At 41.5% G+C, this 26,856-nt stretch overlaps 2 protein-coding genes across 4 annotated transcripts in view; one reads left to right on the plus strand and one right to left on the minus strand.

Annotated features, from left to right (window-relative positions):
- LOC122735786 (cytochrome P450 4F3-like) overlaps positions 1-21,628 on the minus strand; it is a 43,925-nt gene extending 22,297 nt beyond the window's left edge. Inside the window, exons 1-2 of one of the 3 annotated variants that reach the window (XM_043977566.1) lie at positions 21,444-21,628; positions 1,311-1,476 (exon numbers count right to left, since the gene is read on the minus strand). The gene's annotated coding sequence lies outside the window, so the exon portion shown is untranslated. Of the gene's footprint in view, positions 1-723; positions 947-1,310; positions 1,477-21,443 lie in introns of those variants that run through there. The other 2 variants (XM_043977567.1, XM_043977568.1) reach the window with 2 other exon arrangements.
- Positions 1,380-26,856, plus strand: part of LOC122745193 (cholesterol 24-hydroxylase-like) — a 67,658-nt gene continuing 42,181 nt past the window's right edge. Inside the window, exon 1 of the mRNA XM_043990407.1 lies at positions 1,380-1,488. Within this exon, the coding sequence (XP_043846342.1) occupies positions 1,380-1,488 (109 nt within the window). The remainder of the gene's footprint in view (positions 1,489-26,856) is intronic.

Raw genomic sequence — 26,856 nt, forward strand, 5'->3', positions numbered from 1 at the left:
GAGTAGGGAGTGTCAAGATTAGGAGAGGCAGGAGGGGGACGTCAGTAGAAGAAAATGATAAGGGGCAGCTAGTTGTGCAGTGGATAGAGCACCAGCCCTGGATTCAGGAGGACCTGAGTTCAAATCTAGTCTCAGACACTTAACACTTAATAGCTGTGTGACCCTGGGCATGTCACTTAACCCCAACTGCCTCGAAGAAGAAGAAGAAGAAGAAGAAGAAGAAGAAGAAGAAGAAGAAGAAGAAGAAGAAGAAGAAGAAGAAGAAGAAGAAGAAAATGAGAGGTCAGTGGAAGAAAGGAGACTTCAGCCTGTAGATGCTGAGTGAGTGACACCAGTGCCTTGGCCCCTCTAGGCTTGGAGTCCTCTGAAGCCATATGTGTGCCTCTAAGAGGGCACACATCCCCCAGACTCCTAAAGGAAATCTAGAAACTTGAAACAGAGCAGGGACACCCTGCCCCCAAACACAGAGGGCTTTCCTCCTCCCCCAGCTGGGGTCTTGGGTTTGCTTTCTTTAGTTTTGTTTTGTTTTCTGGCTGCCAGCATTTTTTTGATGTCAGTAACTAACCCTAAGAGCCCATCACCCCCATCGGCCCCTTCTAACGTCCAGACTCCAGGCTCCAGGCCCAGGCTGCAGATTCACGGGCACTTTGTGAACCTCTAAAGTAACAGAGCTGTCTCGTGTTACTTCCCTCCCCAGAGATCTCTCCTGAGTCCAGAGCTGACCTGGCCTGAGTCTGAATCCCAATTCTAGAACTTCAAGCCCTTCAGGGTGGAGGATACGGCTCTCTTCCCAGGCAGAAGAGTCCCTTCGTCTCTGCTGCCAGCTCCTGGGGTACACAAACGGGGGATCCTCCAAGGGAAGCACCTGATCCTGCTTCCCCACCAGCCCTTTCGCTTTCCTGCTGACAAACATTCCATCGGCCCTAGTTGGACACACGATCTGCACTTTGCTCCTCCTTCCCCCTCTCCATGACTCCCAAACACTGGCTGCTTCAGGAACCCCCCCCCCTCAATAAACAAGAGGTTGGAGCTAGGCAGCCAATCCTGAGCTGGAATGGCTGCATCTGCTTACAGGAGGCCTCACCCCTTTTTCCAGGCACTGAATAGGCAAGGAGAATATGGGTGAAAATCCTTGAACAGTAGATAGGGTGATGAAGGAAGACTCAGAAAGACACCCTCTTGCCAGGAGTCCCTAAGGGCAGAAACTGGGTTCACCACTTACTCCTGACACAGAAGTCAGGGCGAAAATCCTCCACGCCCCCTCTTACCACCCCCCCAGTAACTCTTATGTATTGTGGCTTTCCTGGTACCTGGTACATGGAAGAGCTGAGAGATGGCACCCAGGTCCCAGGTAAAGTTGAAAACTAGAGTCTCAGGTGATGCTGAGTGCTCAGGGATGTGACGTCAGCAGCCCAAGAGTCCCTCTGGCTGTGGACAGCCCAAGTAATGAAGAAGCCCCAGACTGCTCAGCATTTCCTGGAGGGTGGGGTATGGGGAAGGCAAGAAAGGAGGAAGGTAACAGGAAATCCTGAATTGCATTTCATCAGGGAGGTACTTCCCGAACACTCCTTCCCTCACCACCCCCCCCCCCCCACCTTCACTGGGCCATTCCCACCTGCAGGTTTGGGCCCTGATTTCCCTGAGCATGTAGGGCCACCAGGATGGGGGAGGACCCTGAAGGAGTTAGGGAGATGGAAGGGCTGGGAGCCTGGGCAGAGCAGAGCCGAGGGCCACTGAGGAATGGGCTAGCTTTCCAAAACCTGCTCCTTCCTTTGGTTAGAGCAGGAGAGGGGGACAGACCAAGGGATGTAAGAGTTGAGGCTGGGCATTAGAAACCAAGTGACAGGTAGGGCAGGTCCAAGTCATTAGGAAACACAACTCCCAGGGATTTGGGGCTGTTGTCATCCTAGGAACATTTTTAGGCAGAATGCTGAGACCAGAAGGGGGGTCAAGAGGCAGGATGGTGTCCTTCCTAACAGACTAAGAAAAAGAAAGACCCCTTCTCCTCTCTAGGGCTAACCAGCCTCCAATTGGTGCCACAATTAGAATGGGCATAGACAAGCCAGAGCCAGGGCAGAGGAGGGTGACCAGGATAAGGAGAGACTAGAAGCTATCTAATGCAAGGGTCACTTGGGCATGCTGAGCCTAGAGGTTTACCAACTGCCAGCTGGACATCGCTGTCTGAATGCCAATGGGAACATATCCAAAATGGAACTCCATTTTATCACTCCTGACTCCAGAGAATCAATGATGAAGCATTCTATCCATTACAAAGAGGTGATGGACTCAGGCTAGGCAATGAGACACATTTGTTTTGTAGTCACTGGGGGTGGGGGTGGGGGGTTGTTTTGCTTCACTATGTATACTTATTATGAGAAATTTTCCTTTTCTTTTTTTCCCCAATGGGACAGGGAGTGGGAAGGAAAGGAAGTAGATATCTGTTCATTTTTTAAAAAATGATGGTGGTTGTTGTCCTTTGTTCTTGATGAGGACCAAGGTGACATCACTATGTTAGAGTCATGGTACAATGTGTCTGACTGTGACTGATCAGACCAATACAAGCTCAGAATGCTCGACCACAGGTTGGGCACAAGTAATGCACGTGAAAATGTATTTTAAAAAATAGAGAGGTGGGAGGGTACTTGAAATGTAAAATGGTATATGTACTTATAAAGGAGGCCATTATATTGTTACAATATAATTATTATATTACATATTACATAATTTTATATCTATATATTATAATTGGTACAATATTGTTACAAGAGAGTAATCTGTAAATGTAAATAATATAAAAACCAAAACATCAATAAAATTGAAAATGAAAAACAAAATAGGAGTCATCTTTCTTTCCCTTTCTTTTTTCCTATTTCTCTTTCCTTCTTTTTTACTTAATTTTCCTTCCTTCCCCTCTTCCTCCCTTCTTTCCTTGCCTCTTCTTTCTTTTTTCTTTCTTTCTTCCTTCCTTCCTTCCTTCCTTCCTTTCTTTCTTCCTTCCTTCCTTCCTTCCTTCCTTCCTTCCTTCCTTCCTTCCTTCCTTCCTTCCTTCCTTCCTTCCTTCCTTCCTTTCTTTCTTCCTTTCTTTCTTCCTTTCTTTCTTCCTTTCTTTCTTCCTTTCTTTCTTTCTTTCTTTCTTTCTTTCTTTCTTTCTTTCTTTCTTTCTTTCTTTCTTTCTTTCTTTCTTTCTTCCTTTCTTCCTTCCTTCCTTCCTTCCTTCCTTCCTTCCTTCCTTCCTTCCTTCCTTCCTTCCTTCCTTCCTTCCTTCCTTCTTTTCTTCCTTCCTTCCTTCCTTCCATCTCTTTCTTCCACCTCTCTAAACATCTCCCCTTCCAAACTTCCCTATTTTTTCAAGGATACCACAATCCTTCCAGTCACCCACGTTCACAAACTCACAGTTCTCCTAGGCTCCTCCTTACTTACCCCATCCTCACCCGCCCCCCCATTAAATCAGTTGTGAAGACCTGTTTATCCTCCTCACACAACATCCTTGACATCTATTTCCTTCCTTCTTCTCCCAAGACCTCTTCTCAGAGATTATTGACACAGGCCATGGAAATCTGCAGTGTTGGTAAACAGAAAATCAAACAAACAACCCCACCTTCACCCCCTCCAGCTTGCTTAGGAGGGCAGGGATAGCATTTGGAACTCAAAACTGTAAATTAAAATGTAGTTTAAGAAATCCCAGGGCCTCTCTGCTACACACACACACACACACACACACACACACACACAATCTCTTAACCTATCGTTCCAGCCTCGCTGTCACATGATTTTCCCTCCTCCACGCTGTGATCCCACCAAATTGTCCTTCTCTTTGTTCCTTACATATAACATTCCATCTTCTGTCCCCAGGTCTTTGCACTGGCCATTCCCCATGCCAGCAATGCCCTTCTTCCTTACCTCCACTTCCTAGGGTCCCTCTCTTCATTCCAAATGCAGCTCAGACACCATCTTCTGCAAGAAGCCCTAACTGATTCATCACCTCCTCCTGGGCATTTAGTGCCCTCTTTCCCTCCCAAACCACCTTGTATCTACATTGTATATATTTGTTATTGATGATGGATAAATGTTGACATATATTTGTTGCCTCCCTTATTAGAATATATACACACTTCCAGTAGTGATCTTTTGACTCTGCTCCTAAGACCATGCCTGGCAATTACTAGGCACTTCTTGATTGATCACCATCAGTGGCTTCTTCCCAGGGCTCTTGCAGTCTCTCTCTGCACCAACTAATTTTGTCTTTGCACAACGTTGTGCGATAATCGACTATGGAGGACTTAGATCTATACAGCAATTACAATGATCCAAGATAATTCCAAAGGACTCAGGATGAAAAATGTGATCCACCTCCAGAGAAAGAACTGCTAGAGTCTGAAAGCAGATCAAAGCATACTATTTTTCACATTCTTTGTTTCACATTCTGTGTAAGTATAGTTTTTTTTCCTTTTGGCCTGTTTCTTCTTTCAAAACATGACTAATATGGAAATGTTTTACATGATTGCACATACATAACCTATATCAAATTGCTTCCTGTCTTTCTGAGGGAAAGGAAAGATAATGAGGGCGAAAATTTGGAACTCAAAAATTTTTAAATGATTGTCAGAAATTGTCTTTACATGTAATGGGAAAAATAAAATACTATTTTTATAAACTTTAAGAGATTTAAAAAAAGAAAAGAAAATCTTGTTTGAGAGTACATTTCATGCCCCTTGCCCTGAACACAAAAATTGCACTAACTGTGTCATTTAGCACAGAGCTTTCTAAATTGGGTCTCTACCCCAAAAGGGGTCATGTAACTGAATGTGAGGGTCACAAAAATTTGGCAACAGTAAAACGTTATGTATGCTTATTTTATATGCTTATATGCCCTGGGTTGCATGAAAATTTCTTAGGCAAAAAGGGATCTTGGGGTGGCTAGGTGGCACAGTGGATAAAGCACCAGCCCTGGAGTCAGGAGTACCTGAGTTCAAATCCGGCCTCAGACACTTGACACTTACTAGCTGTATGACCCTGGGCAAGTCACTTAACCCCCATTGCCCCGACCAAAAAAAAAAATAATAAAGGACCAAAAGTGGAAAAAGTTTAAGAATTCCTGATTTATCATTCTTCTTCACATGAACTATGACAGTGGCTTCCTAATTGTTCTTCCTGACTTCACTCTCTCTCCCCTCCAAACCAGCCTCCACACAGCTGCCAAAGTAATATTTCAAAACACATCTGACCACATCACACCTCCACTCAAAAATCTTTAGGAAAGTGCTTATTGCTTCTAAGATAAAAATATAAATTCCCCAGCCTGGGTCTTAAAAGTCAGATTTCAAGTTACTTTCCTTCCCCTCTACCTGTCAAGGGCACCCCCATTCTTCCAATAGTTTGTGCCCCTGGAGTCATCCTCAATTCTCTCCCCACTCCAGTTCCCCATATCTAATTAGTCGCCAGATGTTGCCAGTTCTACCTTCACAGCTATTTCCTCAGTTTCTCTCACACAGCAACCACCCTATTTCATACACTAAGTACCTTTTCCTGTTACTACTTCTATAATCTCTAAATGGGTCTCCCTGTATCCAGCTGCTCTTCTCTCCAATGCATGCTCCAAACAGTTGTCAAATTAATATTTCTGAAGCACAGGTATAGTCATGCATTCTCCTGATCAAGAAACTCCAGTGATCCCCTATTACCTTTAGGGTAAAATTCAAACTCCCCTCCCTGCTTTTTCCCTTATGACATTCCACCACTTGGTCCCATGCCCAGTGTGATCATTGTAAACTTTATATAATTCAATTTAATGATGATAAGACTTCAATATGGAGTCACTTAGATAAAGTGATCCTAATGCTCCCTAGAAGCACAGAGGCAAAACAAAGAGTTGTTCTTTTCTGTTATTCTCTCTATGTCAGATGGAGAAGGCTTGTGGCTTTTTTAAAAATAATAAACATAGGGGCAGCTAGGTGGCACAGTGGATAGAGCACCGGCCCTGGAGTCAGGAGTACCTGAGTTCAAATCCGGCCTCAGACACTTAACACTTACTAGCTGTGTGATCCTGGGCAAGTCACTTAAGCCCAATGCCTCACTAAATAATAATAATAATAATAATAAGCATTTTTATTTACAGTTTTGAGTTCCAAATTTCATCCCTCCTTCCCTACTCCCCCTCCCTCCCCCTCCCTGAGGCTGTAAGCAATCAGATGTAGGTTATACATGTGTGATTAGGTAAAACATTACCGTATTAGTCATTTTGTACAAGAAAACTTGAATAAAAGAAATAAAATGAAATACTGAAAACTAGCCTGCTTCAGTCTGTGTTCAATCAATATCAGTTCTTTCTTTGGAAATGGATGGTATACTTCATCATGCGTCCTTTGAGATTGTCTTGGATCCTTGTATTGCTGAGAATAGTTAAGTCCTTCACAGTTCTTCATCAAACAACATTGCTGTCACTGTGCACAATTTTCTCTTAGTTCTTCTCACTTCACTATACATCAATTCATACAAGTAGATTTTTGACTGGATGAGCTCTAGATCTGTGGCAGGTACCTTGAATTATTCTCCTGCTGCAACCGGGTTAGATCCATCAACCAATCTGTGGTCCTGATAAAGAAACGTCACCTCTCTGAGCATCACCCAAACCTGTGTTCAGGGCTAAAATTCTAGCTAGTCTGTCTAAAATATCTAATGAGTGGTCGCCAATAAATTATAAGCTTTAGCAAGAGTTAGACTTTTAAGCGTTTATTAAGGAAAACAAGAATTTGGTAAAGAGAGAGAGAAAGGCCTAAATTCCTATCTATTAAAGGGAGAGCACATTTCTAGCTCCGCTCTCCACCAGAGTCCAAAGGAAAGAGCGCGAGACTGAGCGTCACTCTCTTCCTTCCTCCTCCCACTAGCCCGCGTCACTTCCTGACGCCAAAGAAAAGACTCCTGGTCTTGCCCTCAAAGACCTTCGCTTCATGGGTGGAACTCTTCTACAGTAAATCTCCAGCAGGTGGCGTTATTCCAATCGTTACACCTGGTATTGACATAGGACCCTGAGGACTTTCCACCACATCTGGGTCTGATGAGGCATGCCCCCTCCTACATCTGGCAATGATTACCTGTTCTCAAGCAAGTCCAATCTTGCCACCTGAACCCCAACTTTTAGCATGCTTTAAGCATGATGTCTCCCTCAACCTCTGCCTGGGGTGAATTTCTTGCTGGTGGAGACAAATTTCTGTCCAATTATATTAGCATAGTGTGCATATGGATTTTTTTTGTCAGCTTGCCCCCTTGTGCAAAGTTTGTAGCAGTATCATTTCCCCAAACACCAGTTTCTAAGAAATCTGTACCCTGGTTTTTGCTTTCATCCTGGTCACTATGCACAGAATTCTTTTCCTTCTCATCTCTGATTCCTAAAACCCCTTCGGTGTTGTTCAGTTATTTTTCAGTCATGTCTGACTCTTTGTGATCCCATTTGGTACTAGGCAAGGTAGAAATTAATTCTAAAGGTCAGTAAAGTGGTCATTTATGACATTTTTCTGGGGAATTGTACAATCCCAGGGGCATGACCCAATATTCTGACCTTAGATGGCTGCTTTTTCTTTTTTTTAAATTTCTTTTTGTTTTGTTTTGGTTTGGTTTGTGGGTTTTTTGGCTGCTTTATTTTCATGCCAATCCTAATTCTTACTTGACTGTAAGCCCCTGTTAGCTGAGTTTTGTACAAATGTGGATGCTCTGTGTTTTTCCCAGGATATCAGAAAATAAGGTAGTGGTTTTGAATCATTACCTCGTTGAGCTCCCTGAAGCCAGTACATGGTTATTGTCACCCTTTGTCGTTAAGAACAAAAAGGAGAGGTGTCTCTGCTGGTTATTGTGACCATTATTTAAACTCCCTATTTACATTGGCTGCCAAGCTGATATTCCTATAGTTCAGATCATGTCAATGTCTTGCTCTGTAAACTTGAATGATTACCCATTTCCTCTAGAATACAGACCCTTTTGTTGGCATGTAAAACCTGTCAGAGCCCAGCTCCCCCTTACTGTTATTTATTATACATTACTCCCCTTTCTGCATTTTGTGGTTTAGCCAAACTGGCCTTCCTGTGGTCCCTCTTACTTGACACTTGATCTCCCAGCTCTTTGCCTCTGCACAGCTCATCTTCCATGTTTGGAAAGCACTCCCTCAATTTCTTAGAATTCCTAGTTTCCTTAAAAATTCAGCTTATAGTATTTCCTTTTATGGGAAGACTTTGGTTCTTCCCCTGCCCCTGCCCCAAGTCCTACTGCCTCCACCACAAATTCCCTTTATATGTATTTTGCTTCCTTGATCGAGTCCTTGACAGCAGGGTCAGATGCTTGGTAGGTACTTAATAAAAGCTTGATGGTTGGTATCCCCATAGAACACCCCTCTATTGATCATTGCAGCTATAAATCAGCCTATGTGGAGGTAATGTTCTGGAAAGGTGGTGCATAGAGTGAGCCAATTCCCAGTTGGGTTGCTAAATGTTCCTTCTTTACTTTATATGTCTAGCATGTCCTTGTACTATTAGAAACAATGGAAGAGAAACAACAAGGTAGAATGTTTCTTAAAAGCTTGCCTAGGTAAATAAAAGCTGGCAAAGTAGTTTTGAATTACAACAACCAGGGGAATGAGGAAAGGACTCTCTGAAGAAAGAATCATTTGAGTTATGCTTTAAAGCAAGTTAGAGTTCAAATCTGAGTTCAGATCAGACATTTATTAGCTGTGTGACCTTAGGAAAGTCACTTAACCCTGCTTGCCTCAGTTTACTCATCTGTAAAAATGAGCTGGAGAAGGAAATGGCAAACCACTCCAGCATTTTTGCCAAGAAAACCCCAGATTGGGTCCTGAAGACTGGAACATGACTGAATGATATAACAATAACAACAACAATGTGCAAGGCACTGAGAGAATGACAAATGAAAACCAGTTCTTGTGATCAAGGACATTACACTGCATCGAATATTGTGACTGTAAACCAGGAAGCAGACACGAGTTAATTTGGAAGCTGGATTGGAAAGGGGAGAGAGTAGAAACAAGGAGATAGCCTACATCTTCAGCCCTCACCATGATGGCCCTGGTAGTATCACAAGGTCCTGGCAGCGTGAATTGAAAGGACCCAGAAAAGGCTGTTGAGCATGGAGCATGCCTTAGCTTGTTCAGGGTCTGTGGCACCTCCTGTCTCTGACCCCATGGCTGTTTCCCAGCACTGGTTTTGTGTCTATCAGCTTCTGCAAGACCGAGACATCCAACACTCCCAGGTCCAGCTAGAATATAATTGTGACAGCACATGCCTTTTCTAGCACTGATCTCCCACTGATGTCATAATATCAGACCATTGTCCGTCCTGGGTCCATGATCCTTTGTCTTTCTGAGAAGAGTTCACTATCCCATTTCTCTGAATTTCTTTTTGAATCTGGGTAACCAAGGGTGCTCTCTCACCTTGCTTCTATGGCCCAAATAGGAGATAATATAGAGTCATTCAGATCCCCAATATCTTTGTCCTTTTTACAATTACTTGAAAAACTCTGGAAGCAACCCACCTATATCAGGTGAGGTTAATTAGCATTTATTAAGCACCTCTTCTATGCCAGGCACTGTGCTAAGTTCTGGGGATGAAAAGAAAAACAAAAATAGTCCCTGCTCTAAAGAAGGTCACTGTCTAATGGAGCAGACATTAGGAAACAACTATTTACAAACAGGATGTATACAGGACAGATCAGAGGTAATGTCAGAGAGAAGGCACTAGGATTTGGAGACATGGGAAAAGACTTCATGCAGAAGGTGGGACTTTATTTGAGTCTTGAAAGAAGCCAGGGAAAGTAGAAGGAAGAGAAAAGGAGGAAGAGTGGTCCAGACCATGAGGGGCAATCAGTGAAAATGCCTAGAGTTGGGAGATAAAGTGTTCGTCGTGTGAGAAGAGGAGCAAAGAGCTACTGTCTGGAGATCAGTTGGTGAAAGGGAGTAAGGTGTAAAAAGACTGGAATTGTAGGAGAGGAGCAGGTCAAACAAGGCACTTTATATTTGGTCCTGTAGGTAACAGAGTCACTAGATTTTACTGAGTAGCCAAGTCTGTGTTTTAGGGACATCATTATGACAATATTCAATCTGTTCTTGGTCTCAACCTTCCCTCCTATCTAGACTCAAGCCACCGGACTTCAACTGATGCTGTCTATTTTATCTTCACTGCTTTCTTGACTTCCCTTCTCACCATCCTGCTGATCAGTATTGAGGAAGAAAATACAGGTTTATATCAGTTTTCTGAGCTGTCAAATTGCTTTTCAAGATTCTTCAAGGGGCAGCTAGGTGGTGCAGTGGATAGAGCGCAGGCCCTGGAGTCAGGAGTACCTGGGTTCAAATCCGGCCTCAGACACTTAACACTTACTAGCTGTGTGACCCTGGGCAAGTCACTTAACCCCAACTGCCTAACTAAAAAAAAAAAAAAAGCCCCAAAACTTAAAGATTCTTCAAGCATTCCCTCATTGTGCCCTCTGGAACTTAACAACTTCAAGTCACAAAGATCACATAGAGGTCTCCTGGGGCTTTCTATTTGGTCTCCTCAGCTTTTCCATTTCTTTTCCCTTCCACTATCATAGTCTTCTCTAGAACCTGAATGAGTCATACCCAAAAGGATGTGGATACTCTTCAGAAAAGGATCTTACCAATATTGTATGATGATCAACTGTGAAAACTCAGTGATACAAGGATCCAAGAAAATCCCAAAGGATTCATAATGAAAAATGCTATCTTCCTTCAGAGAAAGAACTGATGGAATTGGAATGCAGATCAAAGCATGCTATTTGCACTTTTTGTATTTTTTCATGGATTTTTTTTTGGTCTGTGTCTTCTTTTACAACTTGACTAACATGGAAATATGTTTTGCATGATTACACATGTACAATCTACATCAAATTGCTTACTGTCTCAGGAAGGGGGGAGGAAAGGGAGGAAAGGACAGAATTTGAAACTCAAAATTCTGTCAAATGAATGTTAAAAATTATTTGTATATGTAATTGGGGAAAATATTATTTTTAAAAAAAAGAAAGGGATCTTAGCTTCTTGAATATGTCCTCAAAGGTGTGCAGACTGCTCATTATCCCTGGCTATCAGTAATGTTGACTTCTCCCATCCAAGTGTCTGACCATCTTCTAAAAACCCTTCCCTTTCTTGGGAGAGTTTGTAGTCTTCTTCCAATCTCTTCATTCTCAATGGGTAAGTTTGGTGACCTATTTCATGACATTCAAATTCAAGACATTCTCCTAAGTCCTCCCTGGCACTCCCTGAAATCTTGAATGCACCACTAGTTCAGATACTCTGTGGAAGACAAATAGGGCTCTGTCTGCTTCCTTGTAGGAAACATTCAGTATGCTTGGCCCCAGAGTCCATAGACACTGTTATAACAAGAAGTTCCCTGTGAGAAGGGCTTTGCAGCAACATTCTAAATGTTTAAAAGTCATTCTTCTTATTTTAGTTTAAAGTATACATAACAACACAAATGTGCTTAATGGTGCACACACTGTGTAACACATACAAAGTATTATAGGGCAAAAAAAAAAGGCTAAAGTTAGAGACATGATTAGATACCCCAGTTTGTTCAGAAGAATTTCAGTAGGAACAATAGAATTTGTGAGATGTAAAGACAGCCTACAACATGAAAATAAGAAAAGAAAATTTCCAGTTAGATAAAAAGTTATGCAAAATAGACTTTAAAATCTGTATTTTAAAATTTTCCCATGAATTTCCACATGTAATGACCACCATGCAACAACAGAGAGCACTATTGGTATCAATTTTCTTTCACTCTTACTTCAAGCTTCTCCAATGTGCTTAAAAGGTGCCGAAGGGAGTGGGGAGGAATGGGAAGGAAGTGAAAGGGAGAACCCATTGAGGTTAGCACCCATATAGCCATACATCTCCTTCTCTCCCACCCTTGACACAATAGTCAAAAGGGAGTCTCACAAAAGGGTCATCACCAGATTGAGTCATGGGATGCTAGAGAATTAGTAACTACCTATAAACACTCTTGATCTTGGTCCAAGGAAAGGCAGAGTGTCTGTCTCTCACACACAGCAGAGGTTGGAAGCTAATTCTCAATCATCACTCTTCTGACTCAGAGAATCCTAGTGTGTGTGTGTGTGTGTGTGTGTGTGTGTGTGTGTGTTTTATTTCCTTTTGGCTAGTTGCTGAAGCCTATGGGCCCCTTCTTAGAATCATGCTTTTCAAAAAATAATGAAAGGAAATGCTAATTTTGAGTTAAAGACCAGTGAAAATAAAGGTGTAATTACCTCTTCAGGTTCATGGACCCCTTACGATCTATCCTCCAACACCCCAAAGACACCAATAAAACTCAAAAAGAAAAGAAATAAGGGGCAGCTAGGGGGCGCAGTGGATAAAGCACCAGCCCTGGATTCAGGAGGACCTGAGTTCAAATTTGACCTAAGACACTTGACACTTCCTAGTTGTGTGGCCCTGGGCACTTGCCCTCATTGCCCCACAAAAAAAAAGAAAAGAAAAGAAAAAAAGGAAAAGAAAAGAAAGAGACCACTCATAATTACAGCCTATCTGAAATTCCCAAGGAAAGTCATGAACATCAGTGAAGAAACACTTGCCTTGGTGTGTCCTGACCAAGGTCCCATTGCTGGAGTCCCTACTTTGATTTGGGACAATCTGATGCCACAATTGTGGGTAACAAGCAGAAAGCAAAGAGCTTGAAAGCTTGACCATGTATGTCCCCTATGAAGAAGTTTATGAAAGTATACATGACAAAAGAAGCAACCAAAGGATGTAAACTTTTCAAAAGTAGAAATACAAACTAACAGGAAAAAAATATTGTTGAAAATCATTATGTGAATTTAAACAACTAAGACCACCTCACACCCATTAAACTAATGAAGATGCTAAAAGAAGGGAAACTTCTTGTTGGAGGGACTATGGAAAATCAAACAAGCATTTAAATGCCTACTATGTTCCAGGCATTGTGGAGAAAAACAAAATCAGCCCCTAACTTCAAAGAGCTCACAGTATAATGGGGGAAACAACATGCAAGCAGGATGTATATACATGGCATTAACTTCAGAGGGAATGCACAAAGAAGACTGGGAAGGGCTTCTTGTAGAAGGTGGGACTTTATCTGAAGGATGAAGAAATCTAAGGAAGCTAGGAGGCAATGATGAGGATTGGGAGTATACTAGATATGGCAAATAACCCATAATAAATGCTTAGAGTTCAGAGATGGAATGTCTTGTGTGAGAATCTGCAGGGAGGCCAGAGTTACTGGATCAAAGAATCCATAGGGGTGAGCAGGAAGGTGTAAGGCTTAAGAAGACTAGAAAGATCAATTTGACAGTTGAGTGGAAGACAGACTGAAGTGGGGAGAGATTTGAGGCTGTGAAACCAACCATCAGGCTATTTCAGAAGTCCTGGCATGAGGTACTGAGGGTATATATCAGCGTGGAGACAGTGTCAGAGGAGAGAAGGGAGTGTATTAAAAGGTAAAGGTCAAAACATAAGGACTTAGGGGGCACCTAGGTAGTACAGTGGATAAAGCACCAGCCCTGGATTCAGGAGGACCTGAGTTCAAATCCAGCCTCAGACGCTTGACATTTGGTAGCTGTGTGACCCTGGGCAAGTCACTTAACCCTCATCGCTCCACAAAACAAAACAAAACAAAAAACCATAAGGACTTAGCAACTGATTAGATATTGGGAGTGAGAGATAGTGAGGAGTTGAAGGTGACACTGAAGTGGTGAGCCTGGATAAATGGGAAGATGGTAGTAGCCTCAAACAGAAACAAGGAAATTAAGAAGAGTGGAAGTCTTTGGAGGGGGGGTGGAGATAATGAATTCAATTTGGGACATATTGATTCAAGGATGTCTAGAGATCTTCTAGTTGGAGATAGCCAATATGCAGTGGAATCGAGACTAAAGATTAGAAGACACTGAAGGTGCTAGATAGCCTTGTGGCTGCTGATCTCAAATTATCCATTGACAAATGTCTGTTTTGCTTAGCATCTGTTACAGAGGTTTCAAACACATGGCCCAATGTGTCCTGCAATTCTCCCAAGTATAATCCAACCTGATTCGAATGTAATTGGCAAATATTTAACAAAAATAAAAATACATTAAAATCTAGAAGACATTAATTTTTTGCGAGGCAATGAGGGTTAAATGACTTGTCCAGGGTCACACAGCTAGTAAGTGTCAAGTGTATGAGACCAGATTTGAACTCAGGTCCTCTTGAATCCAGGGCTGGTACTTTATCCACTGCACCACTTAGATGCCTTCAAGATGTTACATTTTAAAACTAAATCAATACATGGTCCACAGAGATCCTTATATATAAATGGTCCCTGTTTGTATATGGGTTTGATACTATTGATCTATTAAATATGTGGTCCATATATTATCTCAACAGGGATTGAGTATTGGCCATGGACAGGTAAAAGCAGAGTCACAGAATTTCTCAGTTTTTGTGGATGGTATTAGCTGACTATCTGTCTGAAGCTATTCTGTGCGACTCAGATAAATCTTTAGGACTTCTCTAATAAGTGATAGATGGGGTTGAGATAGTCATAACAATAATAACAAATGCTAATTGTTATTATTGGTGGAAAGACGTCCTTTACCAGGAGGTCCCTATGTTGGTGATATCATAGGTCCTTCACGTATTCATATATCACTGACTGAAAAGATTGTGATCAACAGAGAATTGGAAAAAAACATACAAACAGAGAATTGGAAACTAACTCGCCTGAACTACTTTTATGGGAGCGGCAGTAGTTAGAACTTGTAGTATTTAAAGAATAATAACAGCTAGTGTTTATACAGGGTTTTAGGGTCTGCCAAATTGTTCACATAGGTTCTCTCATATACATCTATATGATTATTATGTCTGATAAGATGTTATAATGATATATCTTACATAAATAATAATATATTTTATTATATATATATATATATAATATCTCATAGATGGGTGCTATCATTATCCCCATTTAAAGATGAGGAAATGGAAGCAGGTGAAATTATTTGCATAGGGTCAGACAATTGGCAACTATTTGAGACAGGATTCAAACTCAGGTGTTACTCACTAGCACTTGAAGTAGCAGAGAATTTTGTTTAATCCAATCCACTCTCAGCAAAGTCAAGCCTCTCGTCATCGAAGCTAATGCAAAGCCCGTCTTTCACTCTGTTTCTCCTCCAACCAGAGATGGCAATAGAAGACAACACAGACAAGCCTGAGAGGCTTCCCCTCTTCTCTGGCTGTAACTAGCACTTGAGAACGATAGGAGCAGACAGCTCTTTACACAGCAGCAGAACTGAGTTCTCTGACTTTAAGATTCCAGTAGTGCAGGCTCCTTTGGACTTCAATCAGCTGTCTCAACTGGCTCAGCTCCTGTCAATTTGCTATGTTCTGTCTTCTGTAAGATGCTCCTCTTGGTGTCTCCTCTTCCTTCTGTCCTTGATTCCTTCTGTACTCAAGCTAATACTCCTGCTTCTATCTTCATCTGGTTATCTTCTGTCCTCCCCACCTCCTCACCCCATGGTCTGATCTTCTGGCTTCTAAAGCCTTTGATCAGTTCTTTTCCATAAGCAATGACCCATCTCTAACTTTATTATGTCAGACTCTAAAGATTTGCCTTCATGTTGAGGATAACCCCAGCACTCATTATCCTGTCTTGCCATTGTCCTCAGAATAGTTATTTGATGCCTTTTTCCCCCAATTATAACCTTTAAAACAGAAAAAGTCACATGCAAATGAACTGAGGGATCACAATGGCATGTAGCCATAGTTATATCAATCAGAGTTTTAAACAAGTCCTGTTGATACATTTATCTGAGGGGTGGTACTCTCTCTGGCCCTCAGATAAATCTGTATGTCTCCTCAACATTCTTTTGTCCTTTATATTTTTCCCCCATAAAATAGTATGATAAAAAAGATTGCACATGAAACTGCAAATCTATAAGCACATTTTATCTGAGAGATCATGCTTTTTCTCAAGCCTATTTTTGAAAATCAATTTTCCTTATAAAAAATGTTAATTGGGGGCAGCTAGGTAGTGCAATGGATAAAGCACTCACTGGCCCTGGATTCAGGAGGACCTGAGTTCAAACCCGACCTTAGACCTTGACACTTACTAGCTGCATGACCGTGGGCAAATCACTTAACCCTCATTGCCCTGCAAAAAAAAAAAAAGTTTATTTTATATCCCTCTTGGAAAAAAAAATGCTCAATTTGAAAGGGACTATACTTTACACGAGGATGAGTTAGAAGGTGTTTAGCCTAGAGGATTAGAGGGAAATGACAGCTGTTTCCAAGTATTTGAAGGACTTATCCTACCTCTAATATTTATTATATGACCAGAGAACAATTACTCTCTCTGGGCCTCAGCCTCCTCAAATGTTATCAGGGATAATGATAATACCTTGTTCTGAGCTCAAATGAAATAATTTATATTAATCTCTTTGCAAATCTTAAAACACTACTCATAGTCATGGTCAGAAATGTATAGATGAAAGGTGTGCTAAAAGACACCTCCACCAGGGGCAGCTAGGTGGTAGAGTAGATAAAGCACTGGCCTTGGATTCAGGAGGATCTGAGTTCAAATTTGGCCTCAAACACTTGACACTTACTAGCTATGTAACCCTGGGCAAGTCACTTAACCCTCATTTCCCCGCAAAAAAAAAAAATTTTAAATATATATATATATCACCTCAACCAACCCATTTTAAAGATGTCAGGAAACTAAGATTGAGTGAACTACAGTGACTTGTCCAAGGCCACACAGGTAACATATGGCAAAGAAGGGTTGGAATCCAGGTCCTCTAACTTCAAATCTGTATCATGATATATAGAAGTAAGTTAGTAGTCGTAGAATTATTTGTTTGAATGAAGAATTGCACAGAAGTATTATAAAGAGTGTCATCAGGGGCAGCTAGGTGGCGCAGTGGATAAAGCACCCGCCCTGGATTCAGGAGGACCTAAGTTCAAAGCCGGCCTCAGACATTTGAAACTAGCTGTGTGACCATGGGCAAGTCACTTAACCCCCACTGCCCTGCAAAAAAAAAAAAAAAAGCAAAAACAAAAAACAAAACAAAACAAAACAAAAAAAAATGTCATCAGGGGAACTGTATGATGAGGAAAAAAGATAGGCCAGTCACTAAAGAAGTCACTCATTAGTGGACAGCTGCTCTGGGTCCATTGGTATCCATAGAAGGTCAAGAGATTTAAGAGATAGTGCATTGACAGCTGAATGTACTCTAGGTGGCAGCATCTATAGCAGATTAGAGGAAGGATATGGGCAAGAATTATACAAGATAGGGGCAGCTAGGTGGTGCAGTAGATAAAGCACCAGCCTTAGATTCAGGAGCACCTGAGTTCAAATCCAGTCTTAGACACTTGACGCTTACTGGCTGTGTGACCCGGAGCAAGTCACTTAACCCCCATTACCCTGCAAAACAAACAAACAAAAACAGAATTATTCAAGATGGGCAGGAATGGATGGCTTGAGTTGGAGAGAGTACCCACCTGGATGAGAAAACAAATCCATGGGAACATACATATTCTATTATGGGTTCTGCTATAATTTTTAAAGTTGACAATATTTTGAGTGGGTAGGAAAAAAAACAACAACATAAGAAATGAGATGTATGGTCCTTCACCCTCCCTTCCCAATTTGTATAACTGGAAAAGAAAGCTTGTCTGCTCCCAGAGGTTTTTAGTGCTGTTAGGTGTAGCTGATAACATAGAGATATTGGAAAAGGCTGAGATGAGAGGGAAAATATTGCAGGGAGAGAGCAGCAGCACCCAGGAGAGAAGGCACTGCTGGATATTTCTCCCACCCTTGTGTTGTACTCAATGGATGGCAAAGCTTAGAGAACTGTATAGAAGGTCAATCCACCCACTCTGATCTGAGAATGTATGGGGAGGAGGGTCCTTGCTACAGAGCCAGGAGAAATAGGAAGAAGGAGAGAGGGAAAGAAATGCCATTCCCTCCTTTTCTAACAGCAAGGAGCCGGAGAAAACAGCCCAGAGACAGAGGGACAGGTAGGTGGGCACCTGTGGGAAAGGATTTCATAAAAGGAGACCTCATATTCAGCACTGTGACCAAAGATTTAAATATATCTCCAGAGTTTATAGAGGCTTATTTGAATATTTCTATTTTTTCACTTTTAAAGAAATTGTATAGCAATATAAATGTAAAGAATAAAAGGAAGTCAAAGCAAAACTCTGTGCAGTTATAATGGCCAAGTTTGACCTCAGAGAAGAGATAGAATGTATCACCCCCCTGCCTCGATTTACAGAGGTGGGGGACTAAAGATGCTCTTAAACATGGTTGATATGTTGCTTAGTTTTACTGAATGTTTCTTTATTCTTTGTTATAAGAGATGGTTCTTTGGGTGGGGTATGGGAGATTAAATGGGAAATTGGTAACAGAATTTTTCCCTTGGGTTTCTGGGAAGCAGGAAGAAGGGGAGGGAGAAAATAAGCCAGGCACGGTGCTAAGTGCTTTACAAATATCTCATGTGATGCTCACAAGAACCTTGGCAAGTAGGTGCTATTATCATCCCCATTTTACAGATAAATAAACTGATGCTGACAGAGGTTAAATGACTTCCCCAGAGTCACATAACTAGCAAACATCTGAGGCCAGAGTTAAACTCAGATTTTCCTGACTCCAGGGTCAGCTCTCTATCCACTGTGATGCTCAACTGCCTCTGAGAGCTGGGCCTAGAATGAAAAAAATATATGAAGTCCTATACATGCCCCCACCTCCTTCCCACGTACACTGTCACGAGACAGTCTCTAACCAAAGTTCACAGTCAACATTAAAAAAGACTTTAGAAGTAAAAGTTTTAAAGACTGGTAGAATCACCTATAGACTGGTGACTGTTAAATCCTACAGAGAGGACCATAACCCTACATATTTGGGGGCCAGTCAAAGGTTGGATAGGAAACAGAACTATAATAGGAAAGAGATAGCTTGCCACACTCCCAGTTGACCCCTTGTTCTACCCTGCTTCTTCTTGGGTCTCCTCCAGCTACCACAATCCCCCCACCTCCACCCTCAGAGAGGTTCTACTTCTGTAAAGGGCTAAAATTCTAGCTAGTCTGTCTAAAATATCTAATGAGTGGTCACCAATAAATTATAGGCTTTAGCAAGAGTTAGACTTTTAAGCATTTATTAAGGAGAATAAGAATTTGGTGAAAAGAAAGAGAAAAGCCTAGATTCATCTATCTATTAAAGGGAGAGCACATTTCTCCACCCAAGCCCTGAGGAAAGAGAATGAGAGCGCCAGCCTCCACCCCTCCTCCTCCCACAAGCAAACGTCACTTCCTGATGCCAAAGAGCCAGATGTCTTGCCCTCAGATGCCTACTCCTCATGGCGGAGCTTTGCTACAGTAAGTCTCCAGCAGGTGGCGTCATTCGAATCGTTACACTTCTTTCCTACGGCTGTGATTCCTCCATCTCCTAAATGACTTTGCTCCCCTCTGCCTGCTTATTCCATTTCTGATCAGGACCTCCCAGAGTCACTGACATCCATCTCTTGTATCTCTACAAGGGGCCCTCATCTCCATCTCCCATCTTTCCCATTTCCTATTCCAACCTTTTTCATGGTACAATGGAAAGAGCTCTGGCTCTTTCAAATCTATCTGAACAGCTTAATATGAGTGTGGCCTCAGGCAGTCAATCAATGAGCAAAATTTATTAGGCACTAGTAATTAGGGATAATATTAGGGATACAAAGACCTGCCCTTAAGGAATGTATATACTATTTGGGAAAACAACACACGTGTGTGTGTGTGTGTGTGTGTATACACACACACACACACATATATATACATATAAATGTATAATATATGTAATATACAAAAATACATATACATATGTAAAGATGTATTATATACACATGTGTGTATACACACACATATATTCCCATATATGTGCGTATATGTATATATAAAGGAAAAGCATATTTTTGGTTTTTGGTTTTTGTTTTTTTTTGCTGGGCAATGAGGGTTAAGTGACTTTCCCAGGGTCACACAGCTAGTAAGTGTCAAGTGTCTGAGGCTGGATTTGAACTCAGGTACTCCTGAATCCAGGGCCAGTGCTTTATCCACTGTGCCACTTAGCTGCCCAAAAGTATATATTTTTGCAAATATACAGTATGTATGTGTATTCACATGCAGAAAAACTATACATGTGTGTATATGTAGATAGATAGATGGATGTATGATAGATGATAGAGAGAGAGATAGATGATAGATATATTAGATAGATAGATGATAGATAGATAGATGATAGATCTGTATATTGATATCAATATAGATATGGCTATTTGAGAGGAAGAATCTTTACCTGGGGGAATCAGGAAAGGCTTGACGTAAGAAGTGGTGTTTGAGCTGAGTTTTGAAGGAAACTAGGATTTCTTTAAGAAACAGAGGTGATAAGGGGGCACATTCCAGGTCCAAGGTACAGCCTTGAGATTCAAAGACACAGAGTTGGGAAATGGAAGGTTATGAGTCACTTAAATTCCCTGTGCCTCAGTTTCCATGTCTATAAGAGGAGGGCTTGTATTGGCAGCCTTTGTGTCCTCTTTCAGCTGTTGGCCTGTTATCCTCTGACTCTCCATCTTCTCTCCCCTTCGTGGTATTCATTAGCATCACTGTCATTTATACAGTTCTTTAAGGGTGTCTATATTTTGAGATTAATTTGACCCTTGCAACACTATGAGTTAGGTACTACCAGTATTCTTATGCGACTTTTAGAGAGAAGGAAATTGAGGCTCACAGAGGTTGTGACATCCCTTAGGATGTACACAACTAATAAGCAGCAGCAGCAGCTGGATTCACACCTAAGTCTTTCCTGATTCTGAATTTGAGTCCCTCTCCACTAGCCAAGCTGCTAAACTGTCCTTGAGGATTCTCTGGGCAACATGGGACTCTGGTTCACTCAGGTCTCCAGCAAGTGTGATTCAAGGGTGCCTGCCACTGGGGTCTGGGGATTCTGAACCTGCCAGGATAAAATAGTCTTTTTTCTGAAGAAGACATGGTGTCTCTCCTTATTCCCAGTCACTTTCAAGTGACCGTTGTCCAGCCCATACCTTCAGAGCCGACCAAAAGTCACGCCAAGAGAGAAAACAAAACAGCTACTCAGCAAAACCAGGTCCCAGAGTGGGGCAAGATATCAGGGGAAGAATAAGCCCTGTTTCAACCTGTTTGCAGGGAGAATTAGCCTTTCCCCCAACTCCTGCATCCTCTGGATTTGCCCATTTCCCCCTTCTCCAGGTTCTCCTTGGGTCTTCCTCTTTGAGCTCTTCTGTGTTCCATCTCCTCATATACCTGTATCCCACCCTGTCTCCCCCCCTTCACCTTGGCCCCAAGCAGCTGTGGTAAAATATGATGGTCTACTCCCTCTCAAGCCCCCATTTTGAGGCTTTTCAGACAGTACCTCGTAAATCCTCTTCCAAGGAAGGTAGCTCTGGGAGTTCTGGATGTCCCTGTTTTGATGTCTTGGGATCTCACCAGCTGCTCACTGTAACCCCCAAACCAAGAGAAATGTTCTACACTCCTCTTTCCCCTCCTACTAACTTCTCTGTCTTTCAGACTCCACCTCTGAAGGGGGAAACGGCAGAGAGACAGACAGAGAGAGAGAGAGAGAGAGAGAGAGAGAGAGAGAGAGAGAGAGAGAGAGAGAGAGAGAGAGAGAGAGAGCTGAATTATTCACTTGAATCTGATTGGAGCCAGGGAAGGGGAGGGCTATGGTCAGAGTCAGAAAAAAAGAGGAGAGTGGTCAATGAGAACAAGAGATAAAGCACTAGGTGAAAGGGTATGAGAGTTAATAATCCAGGCCCCAAGGTCATTTTCTGCACTGATTTCCAGGGCTCACTCCCATACCTCCTCCCAATCTCTTTCCTCCTCTTTTTTTCCATTCCTTTCCCCACCATCAGGCCCCAGTTGAACACATGAAGAGAACCCCTATGACATTCTAACCATCTCTGTTCTGTCCTTCTATCCCCCTTCAGACTCTCCTCTCCTATGCCATCCTCACTACTTTCCTCCTTTTCTTCCTTCCGCGTCTCCTTTTCCTCACACCTTGATCACCTTTCTTCCCTTTCTCTCCTGGACTCTTTTTCGCACTGAATCATCTGCCTCTGTTCCCTCCCCTTCCCCACCTCTTTGTCCCAACTGGGCAGACTGAAAAGAAGCTTTCAGAGATGCTTTCCTTCATTCACTCTTTCACAGGCCTCTGTAATTCCAAGGATAGGGCAATAGTGTAGGAGTGCCCTGCAGTAAAGAGGATCCTAGGCACCAATCCAACTGCCCTAGTGCTGGTTTTATCTTGAAGGACAGAGCCTGCCCATTTGGGCAACACCCAGTCAGAGTCACCAACTCCTATCCTCCCATACTCATCCTGTTATTTCCTTCTGCACAAGCAGCCCCTAGTTTAGATCTTCATTTCTTTTCCCTTAGGAAATTATGACAATGTCCCAATTGGTCTCTCTGCCTCTGCCTCCCTTTTACCCTTCCTACACAAGCTACCCATTATCTTCACTGAGTCACAGAATATCAGAGCTGGAAGGGACTTGAAGGATCATCTAGTATAATCCCTTCATTTTACAGATGGAAAAACTGAAGCCCAGGGAGAGGAAAATGACATTATATAAGCTCAGAATTGAAAGTGTCCTCAAACATCATGCAGTCCAATATGTTTCCTCAAGGTTATACATCAAGTTAGTGATCAAAGCCAAGACAAGGATTTAAAGCCAGGGCTCCTAATTCCCAGAACAATGTTCTTTTACATTACTCTTCTTCTTAGTCTTCCTAATGCCTAGCACTCAGTAAAGGACCCCGTTATTCAGAAACTTTTAGTGGCTTCCAATTGCCAATTTGGATCCATGGTAAATTTAAAAGAGATCAGCTTAGCCATTCATAGAGGATAACACAAAGATGGATTAAAAGATGCATATTGGGGCAGCTAGGTGGCACAGTGGATAGAGTACTGGCCCTGGAGTCAGGAGGACCTGAGTTCAAATTTGGCCTCAGACACTTAATACTTACTAGTTGTGTGACCCTAGGCAAGTTACTTAACCCCAATTCACGCGCGCACGCGCGCGCACACACACACAAAGATGCATATTACCCAGGCAATGACAGTCAGTTGGAGAGGCAATCTACTATTAATCCTTCAGTACAAATTTCTTGAATATGCAGAGGAACTCATATTGGATAGCACTGGACAAATAGTAGAGCATTTCTATGACACTGTTGCTGTCATAATTTGATGTGAATTTCTAGGGTGCAACTTGCTCTGAGGGTAAAGGCAACACTGTTTCTTCTGTCTCCATTGTATTTATTCTTCCTTTATATAGACATTGTAGGTTCTTGACCAGCACTGGAATATATCTAATGATGATCAGTAAAATTAGTGTATAGAGGACTGGCCAATCAGAGCATGTTCTTTAGAGAATGCACAGGGTTCTCTGCTTATATAATGTTGGTGTGCCTATATAGAGTCTGGTGATGCATAAGGAGGGCCTCTGCTTCTGATTCTGGGTATGCACAGGTATTTCTGTTTCCTATTGGATTTTTGTGTGTTAATTTTTTAAAAAAGTATTTTAATTGACTATTGAGCCAGAATTGAGAGTGCTGTATATACAAAGGCATTCAACTCATTCTCACTCTCTCTCTCTCTCTCTCTCTCTCTCTCTCTCTCTCTCTCTCTCTCTCTCTCTCTCTCTCTCTCTCTCTTTCTCTCTCTCCTTTTGAATGAGGTGAAAAATGCTGTTAGCCTCCAGGTGGCACAGATCAGGGCTTCTTAAACTTTTTCCACTTGCGACCCCTTTTTGCCCAAGAAATTTTTTTTCTTTTTCTTTTTCTTTCTTTTTTACAGGGCAATGAGGGTTAAGTGACTTGCCCAGGGTCATACAGCTATTCTTTTGAAAATTGTCTGTTTATATCCCTTGTCAATTGCATTTGTCAATATTGCAATTGCATTGTCAATATCCATTTATCAATTTCAGAATGGTTCTTATTTTTATAAATTTGACTCAATTCCCTATATATTTGAGAAATGAGGCCTTTATCAGAGAAACTTGTCTTAAAATTTTGGATATTAATTCATTGTCTATGGTACCTTTTAACAAAATGTAGTTTCCTTGATTATCTCTTTTAATTAGGTCTATTTTTATTTTTGCTTTGTCTGAGATTGATTGCTACCCCTGCCCTTTTCATTTTGGTTGAAGTATAATAGATTCTTCTCCAGTCCTTTATTTTAATTCTGTGTGTGTGTGTATGTGTGTGTGTGTGTGTGCATGTGTCTGTTTCAAGTATGTCTCTTGTACACAACATAGTACTGAATTCTGGTTTCTAACCCATTCTACTATCTACCTTTATTTCATGGGTGAATTTATCTCATTCACATTCACAGTTATGATTACTAACTGTCCATTTCCTTCCATCCTATTTTCTTTTGTTTATCCTTCTTTCTCTCTTTTTATCTTGTTCCTCCTCAAAAGTCTATTTTGCTTGGATACCTTAATACACTCTCCCTTTTATCATTCCCCCTATGACCCCATGTCTCTTATTCCCTTCCCCTCTTATTTCCCTATTGGGTAAAATAGATTTCTATACCCAACTGAGAATGTATGTGTATATAACACACACACACACACACACACACACACACACACACACACACACACACACACACACACATAGTGAGAATTACTGTGGGGAAGCCCCGCCATGATGAGAAGCCTAGTGAGGACAAGTCAGGTGTTCTTTGGCGTCCAGAGCTCATCTCCCACAGGAAAAAGGGCCGTCTACACACACAGCCACAAGCTAATTGACTGGCAGCTCTGATTGACAGAACTAACGGGAGGCTCCACAGAGATGAGTTCCAGACACTGAAGACCACCTGACTTCTCCTCACTGGGATTCTCATCATGGTGGGACTTCCCCACAGTATCTCTCCAGCAGGGGTGGTATTCCAATTCTCACAGTATGCATATATGTTCTTTCTTTGAATTAGGGCAGTTAGGTGGCACTGTGGATAAAACACTGGCCCTGGATTCGGGAAGACCTGAGTTCAAATCTGGCCTCAGACACTTGACACTTAATTAGCTGTGTGACCCTGGGCAAGTCACTTAACCTTCATTGCCCTGCCAAAAAAAAAAGAGTAAAGCAAACTATAGTCATATGAAAAATGCTTTAAATCATTATTGATTAGAGAAATGCAAATTAAAACAACCCTGAGGTACCACCTCACACCTATCAGACATGACAAATGCTTGAGAGAATGAGGAAAAATTGGCACATTAATAAGCTGTTGGTGAAGTTGTAAGCTGATCCAATCATTGTAGGGAACAATTTGTAAATATACCCAAAGGGCTATAAAACTATGCATACCCTTTGATTCAGCAATACCACTACCAGTTCTGTAGTCCAAAGAGATTTTTTTTAAAGAAAAAAATTAAATTTAAAAAACTTTAATTTAAAATTTAAAAATATTTATAGCAGATTATTTTATAGTGGCAAAGAATTGGGGATTGGGGAATGGCTGACCAAGTTGCAGCATATGATTGTGATGAAGTTCTATTGAGTTATAAGATATGACAAGAAGGGTGGTTTCAGAAAGAAAAAAAAAACCATGGCAAGACCTATATGAACTAGTGCAAAGTGAAATGAGAAGAATCATTGTGCACAGTAACAACAATTATAACATCATGATCAACTGTGAAAGACTTGGCAACTCTGAATAATACAATGGTCCAAGACAATTCCAAAGGACCACATAATGAAAAAATACTATCCCTCTTCAAAGAGAGAATCAGTGAACTCTGAGTGCAAATTGAAGTATAATCTTCTTGTTTTCTTTTTTTGCTTTTTGCTTTTTTGTGAGATGGCTAATATGGAAAGATGTTTTGCACAATTTCACATGTATGGTTAATATTTTGTTTGTCTTCTTTTTTTTTTTTTTTTAGTGAGGCAATTGGGGTTAAGTGACTTGCCCAGGGTCACACAGCCAGTAAGTATTAAGTATCTGAGGCCGGATTTGAACTCAGGTACTCCTGAATCCAGGGCCGGTGCTCTATCCACTGTGCTACCTAGCCGCCCCTGTTTGTCTTCTTAATGGGGAAGGGTGGAAGAGAGAAAATGAAACTCAATTTGAATAGAAAAAAAGTTAAATTTTGGAAAACACTATTCCAATTGAGTGTATGTATGAGAATATCCAGCCTACCCCCCCCAAAGTATAATATCTGAGTTGCCCACCAGTAGGCATTCTATTCTTTTTGAGCTATCAGATTGTAGCTACCTCAGTTCTTTTCCAGTGAGATAGCTTTCCCAAAGATTGCAGTATCACCTCTTGTCAAATAGCCTGGCTATTAGAGGGCAAATAGAGGGCAAATAGCCTGCTAAGTCTTAGGCTATCACTATGTAATGTAAACTCATGATGACTGGGCATAAAGATCTCCAAAACTTGTTGGATTTTTTGCTTTTGGCGGGGTGTGGGGGGGGAGTCAAATATTTCTCTCAGTAAAAATGTGGGGAACTCAGGACTTTCTCCATCCTTCCTTCCCTCCCTCCCCCCATTTGCTACACATATATTATTATACTAATACATTACTTAGTCAAGTCAGCAGGAATTTATTAAATGTTTACTATGTTCTAAGTACTATACTAAGTGCTATATAAATAATAAAATATATTTTAAAATTGAAATTTAAAAGGATGACAAGAATTAAATAAATAGTATTTTTTCCAGGGGGTTGATATAGAAAAATGGTCACACTGGTGCTTTATTGATAGAACTCTGAACCAGTAAATCTGTTTTGGAAAGCAGTTTGGAATCATGCAAATAA

This window comes from Dromiciops gliroides, chromosome 1 (genome assembly GCF_019393635.1).
Source record: "Dromiciops gliroides isolate mDroGli1 chromosome 1, mDroGli1.pri, whole genome shotgun sequence".
Lineage (NCBI taxonomy): Eukaryota > Metazoa > Chordata > Mammalia > Microbiotheria > Microbiotheriidae > Dromiciops > Dromiciops gliroides.